The 6,477-nt window shown below is 37.2% G+C and overlaps 1 protein-coding gene across 5 annotated transcripts in view; it reads left to right on the top strand.

Moving 5' to 3' along the window:
• Positions 1-1,613: 1,613 nt before the first annotated feature.
• LOC143846546 (CBL-interacting serine/threonine-protein kinase 24-like) overlaps positions 1,614-6,477 on the top strand; it is a 36,650-nt gene continuing 31,786 nt past the window's right edge. The window contains exons 1-2 of one of the 5 annotated variants that reach the window (XM_077355008.1): positions 1,614-1,772; positions 2,000-2,214. In XM_077355008.1, the coding sequence (XP_077211123.1) occupies positions 2,056-2,214 (159 nt within the window). In that variant the 5' untranslated portion in view covers positions 1,614-1,772; positions 2,000-2,055. Of the gene's footprint in view, positions 1,773-1,987; positions 2,215-6,477 lie in introns of all 5 variants that reach the window. The other 4 variants (XM_077355004.1, XM_077355007.1, XM_077355005.1 and 1 more) reach the window with 4 other exon arrangements.

Raw genomic sequence — 6,477 nt, 5'->3', positions numbered from 1 at the left:
TCTCAATGTCGAAATAACACCTATCACCATGTTGAAATAACATATGGGTTGCAGCAATTGAACCGTTTGGATCATACAGGATTTTGGGTTTTGATTCTTGTTTTGGGTATTTTCGTGTTGTGATTTGGGACTTGGATTTTGAATCTATTTGTTGGAAATGGTTGGGTTTCATTAGTATTTTCCTAAAATGTAGGGTTTTGTTTGTTTGTTTTATCCGGAGATGCGAATTTTATTTCATGATTTTGTAGGTTTGGTTTTAATGTCGAAAATGGTAGTGTTTCTGTGACTAAAACATGTTCTCTGGTATTACTGTTCTTTCAAAAATTTGTGTTTTTGTCGAAAATGGCTTTCCGAGTTCGTTTTGTCTTGTTATATTGGGGCTTGGGTTATAGTTTTGGAAGTCTGGATGTTAGTAGACCTGGCAAAATCGACCCGTGCCCGCGGGTCGACCCAACCCACCCGCAAATTTGCGGGTATAGGTTGGCATTCAAGTGACCCAACAAAATTGACCTGCGGGTCACCCAACCCGCCAAAACATGGGTTGGGTTTGGTGAACCTGCGGGTACCCGCATTTTGTGTTACTTCATTGAGAAGCAAACCATACGAACCTTGAGATCAAAGAAAAAGAGAAATGGACGGACTAGATTAAGAGGAAATGCAACTTAGTATAAAAGGAACAAGGGTTCGTTTGCAATGGGGTACTCTAGGCATTTTTTTCTAAGTCTCTTCTTCTGTTTTTGTTGCTATAATGGGATGGCCCAACCCACTTGCAGTGGGTGCGGGTCACTTAAGTGATGACCCGTAGGGATGCGGGTTATTTTTTACCAGCACCCGCGAAACCCGCAGGTAACCCAACCCAACCCAACCCGCCCGTTTGCTAGTTCTATATGTTAGAAGTGGCAGGAAGTCTGGGAATTGCTTTCTTATGTTTGTGGTCACAAATTTTGGGCAGGGTTTTGCGGTTTTGTTCTTAGGTTTTGGTGGTTTTGGATTTTGTAGGGCATGTTTGAAAGGTTAGGGTGATCCTATGGAGCTGATTTTTTGGGCAAATCCTATCTATGCCAGGGCCCATCAAATGAATGCTTTGGATCATCCAAACAATGTGGGCCCACAGTGTTTTTGGCTGGTGGACTAAAGAATATTCTCTAGTTGACCGACTAGAGATCTTAAGTACCATTGATAGTGTTTCAAAATAGGGGGTCTACCTTATACACATTGAAAAGTCAGAGGGTGTAGTTGATGAGTTTGAAGCTACAGGATTATCATTGAGTGTATAAAGTTGAGGGGTGTAACTGTTCCTAAATCTTGATAGCTGCTTAAATAATAAGAGAGGGAGATGATTTTTTGGTCCCCTGTAGATTATGCGTCTTCCTTTTAATGTGATTTGACATTAAAAAACGTTAAAGTATGGCCACAATTCACGTTAAAGTGGGGCGCATAATCCTACAGGGGCGAAAAATCATCTCCCAAAAAGAAAAGAGATTTAGTGCAATTATAAAACCACAGTAGTGCCAATATTAGTAAGCATTTTTTTAAATAAGTAATAATTATATCATTTATTTTCTAATCATGGTCTAGGAAAAGTTTTTCTAGGAAAAGTTTTTATCGTTTGTTTTAACCCGCCGAAGACTTGAAAGTTAAAAGCCAAAGAAAAAGGCTAGCAACAAGGAAATCACTTTCCTCCTCCTCCAAAGCTCCTTTTTCTGATTCCTCCGACGGGGGAATTCCGGAAGTTTCTGGAACCAATTCCAACGATTCTGGCGATTTTTCCGGTGCGATTCCATCTAAACCCTCTTACATTTTTCGCATTTTCTTCGATTCTATCCCTTTGTACCCTCTTTTTCTCAATTCTCTCACGGCAATTATCCTCGAGCTAGGGTTTTCTTCTATCCTTTCTTCAAATGTTTTTCTTAAATTTTCATTCTAGGGTTTGTGTTTTATGTACCTTTTGGTTCTTGGTTTTTTATTAACGCTCTGTTTCTTTAAGTTTTCTGTATAGTTATTCGATTTTTAGGTGTTCTTTCGGTAGAGAATGAAGGAGAAGAGAGTATCAAAATGGTGATGAGAAAGGTGGGGAAATATGAGGTGGGAAGAACGATTGGAGAGGGCACCTTTGCAAAGGTTAAATTCGCGCAGAATACAGAGACTGCGGAGACTGTTGCCATTAAAATTCTCTCAAAGAGTACCATACTCAAGCACAAAATGGTGGACCAAGTAAACCCTCTCCCCCCCTCTCTCTCTCTATTTTTCTTTTTCTTCAGTTTTTTTCCCATTACAGATTGTTCCTTTCTTTGTCTGGGAGAGTATTGTATGTATGTAACACTCATTGATAAGATAGTATAAAAAAAATCAAGCATGAATGTTATGTGTAAGAGAACATACACATCTCTGTAGATGAAGAAATAGTATATGTACATGATGGTGTTATGGAATTAAAGGTGCAATGTGTGAGGGAGGGTGATGGGTAGAAACTTGAGGGGGTATGGTTCAAATGAGGAATTGATTTGAGGCTCCAATAAGAGGAGTGATTATTGTTGGGTTTTGTCAATAGACATTGGCCCAAAGATATGTAAATCATTTGTGGTTATAATTGAGTGCAGTTTCCTAAGACTTGGAGCTTGACTTCATGTGTGGTTGGTGATTTCATTTTTATCATATTTTGTATGGGTGAACACAGGGGAAGCCAAGCTATGAGAAGTATGGGGAATTTCTTTGAATGTGTGGGTCAAAACGAGTTGATACTGTATAAATCTCCCTTTTTGAGATTCGCCACATAGAACAACAGCATAGGGGATCTAGTGATTGAGTTGTGATTGATGTAGGACAACTTGGGGTGGTGTTTTTTTTTTTTCGGGGGTTGGTGGGGAGAGATTGGAGGAAAAAAAAGGGGAATGTGACTGATCTAAGTACTGATTCTAGGGTTCAAATCTCTTCAAGAATCTCTACCAAGGGTATTGAAACTAGAAAGGTTGAAACTGATCCAAAATTAGGGTTACAAATCTTCGAATTCCAGAAAGAGGAAAATTGGGGTTTGGAAAGAGAAGATGAAAGAAGGGTAATAAAGAGAGAAATATGATCTTAGGAAGGAATAAATACTAGGTCATCATACCTTTAGTTGCTAAAAAAATGCTCCAAAGTTGGATCTAGGGCATTACACTCACGATTAAGGCGGGATGAAATCAGTGCACAGCACTTCAATTCTTTATTCATTCCATCATTCATTACCAAAATAATGTAGAAAGAATCCAATTTTAAAAGAAGAGGAGAGATGAGTATAACTACATGGGTGGCATATGACAAGTGAAGATGAGAAATGGATATAACTACTTGGGTGACACATAAGAAGATGATAGATGTATATAACTACGTGGCTGACACATGATAAGAGAAGAAAAGAGATGTGTGTAACTATTTGGGTGATACGTGGCAATAGAAGAGGATAGATGGATTTAAACTAACGAGGTGATTCATGGCAAGAGAAGAGGACAGATTGGAGAAGCAAAGGAAATAAGACTGATTCTAAGACCAATTCTAATGACCAGGTCGAACCAGTTCTACTTGAACTAGTTGAACTAGTTCGAACCAACCGAACAAATTCTACAACTGTTTCGAACCATTAGAAAAAAGAAAGACGAAAAAAAAAGGATAACAAACTTGATGACTTTTGCCTCCTTTCGACTCTCCTTAAGCTACTCATCGCCTGAAGCAGGTAAGGTCTTTTTGTCGCCACCTTTTTCGGCTGAGATTAGAAGTAGGTGGGGACTACACGTCAACGTATGCACTGTGTCCTTGTTTGGTGAATCTTGTCATTTTCTCTCTTTCTTAATGGACGAAACAAGTGGAAACAGGAGAATGTGAATCACCCAAAGTGACTCCGTGCCACTTCGAAAGAACATGCTTTTTTGTGACTCAAAAGGCAGGATTTAGTGAAACGAACATTGTGGGTCAAGATTCTAGAACACGTTCTTCTCGAGTTTTTTGTTTATTTATTCTCCGCATGGGCAAAAATACAAAAGCATTGTGAAAAATGGTTGCTGAATGTCACCTTTATCTTTTTTTTTTCATAATGAGATTAGAAGTAAGTGATTGCTAGTTTTCACCTTCCTTGTCGGAGATTAGAAGTGAGGACTGCATCACAACTTCTTTGACTGTGATTAGAAGCAGGTGGGGACCGTGAGAGAAGTTCTGTGTTTATTTTCCACGCTTGCTTTTTTTCTTTTGTAGTGACTTCATGTTCACTTATTGTTATAAAAATTAATATGTCGATAAATATAAACACTGTAACATACTTTCCCTTCTCATTTCCCTACCTTTGGGGAATACATGTCGTTACGTTCATTAATATGTAGATAAATATTAACACTGTAACATACTTTCCCTTCTCTTTTCCCTACATTTGAGGAACACATGTCGTTACGTGCACTAAGTCAAACATAATGCATGTGCTTGAATGTATTACTCATATCATGGAGGGAGACGATGATACTAAAGACAACAACGATGAATTACCAGCTTCTTTGATAATTAATGCTTTTCATTTAATATATGAGACTTTGAGCATTACTATGAACTTGTGTCTTTTATTATTTTTTTAAGATTGCCATCCAATATGCATGGATTTGGGTGGAAAAGGTCAACAACAAGATTTGTTGTCAATAAAGAAGACAATTTCTATTGGGATGGGTATGACATGACATGCTGTCCAAATACGTATCAGGTATAGGGTTCTTCTTCCGAAACGAAGAGCTTAGTTGACATTGGTTTCAATGAAGTGAATATTGTGCGAATTGCAATTTTCCATATTTAATGGGTGAGGATTCTATGGAATATTTTTTTTTGATGTTATGGACTAATGTTTGAATGACGTGGGAAGCATATGCGTCGAGGTGTATTTCGAGGTGACACATGATGTCAAGGCTCTTTGAGGCTTACTTAGATGTGTAACTGTCTCTCTTTATGATACCTATCTAAGGCTTACAACTTCTTAAATCTTGAATCTTATGCCTTTCGCCGCATAAATATGCCTCTCTTAGCAGCTAACTTGCATATATACTATTTTTATTAAAAAATATAGTTATTTATAAACTTCAAACCTTAATTGCAAAAAAATGAAAATTTATTCACTAATCATATGCAAGTGTATCAATGCAACAATTGGTTGATGCATTTGCAACTTAATTGAAGGAAATAAATACAACCTCAGAAGAAAATGTTGAAATAGAAGCTTTTTTATTGACTTCGATTGACCATGTCAATCGAAATCGGTACATGTATATACTACATTCATAGCGATTTTGTTGAGATGAAACGACATCGAAGCATTACCGACATGACCAAAATTACGGCACGATTTCAGTTCCAGTGGATATCGTTTCGGTGGCCACAGAAATGGAAACATGTCAGCCGAAACATGTCTTGATACCATGTTTGGTGACAACTTAAGGTAGTACAATGGAAGGAGGAAGAGAAAATCTTGTGTTGGTATGTTTAATTGGAAGGGATTTTGTTTTGAAATTGTTAAGCTTTATTATTGATATGTGTAATTGTTTATGTTTACTCGTCTTTGGTATATATGTGATGTATATTGACTATTAGGTAGCAATTGCAACTGTTCATTTGTCTTTTACATTTTAAGCATCTGTAGTAACTAGTAACAAGTACTATGAGTAGTATGTAATTGTATATAATTATACTATGAAACACATTTCTAGAAAATTTCCTAGTTTTAATAGTATTTCCTGTAATTTAATTTATTTTTTCTGAAATATTAATTTTAAAAATCAGAAAATTGTCGAGGCTTACATATTACACCCCACACTTTTGAGGCTTGCTTTACCTCTTGTGAGGGATGAATTCCTTGCTCCTTTCATCTTCAAAAATGTTGTTATGGATGTAAATCATAATTGTCCCCAGAATTCTTGTTGTATTTAAAGGAGGCATTGATCCTTTATTTAGTTACGGCGTAAGAGCCCAAGCTGGACCTTTACAATGTGCATCATGGTTGATATGATCTCTAGAGTTTATAAAGTGATTTAATTTACTTTTTCTGAAATATTAATTTAAAAAATCAAAAACTAGTCGAGGCTTACAAATTACACCCCACACATTTGAGGTTTGCTTTGCGTGTTGTTAGGGATGGATTCCTTGCACCTTTCATCATTACAAACTTTGTTATGGACTGTAAATCATAATTGTCCCCAGAATTCTTGTTGTGTTGATCCTTTATTTCGTTACGGCGTGAGAGCCCAAGGTGGACCTTTACAATGTGCATCACGGTTGATATGAGCCCTAGATTTTAAAGGCTGCTTAGGTTGAGTTGGTGACATCAGAAGTTTCGTTGACATGGAATTTGGTGTTCCAAAGCTGGGAAAGCTGGGATAATGTATTTTTCTTTATGCCAGTTTGCCCACTTTCCTCATTATGGAGATTTACTTATTGCTTGTGGTTGGTGAGAACCATATGGTTCTGCTTCCTAGA

The sequence above is a fragment of the Tasmannia lanceolata genome, unplaced genomic scaffold, assembly GCF_043159265.1.
Source record: "Tasmannia lanceolata isolate RefF3 unplaced genomic scaffold, GAP_Taslan_0.1 ptg000015l, whole genome shotgun sequence".
NCBI classification, from domain to species: domain Eukaryota; kingdom Viridiplantae; phylum Streptophyta; class Magnoliopsida; order Canellales; family Winteraceae; genus Tasmannia; species Tasmannia lanceolata.
This window is presented reverse-complemented; position numbering and strand designations above follow the sequence as displayed.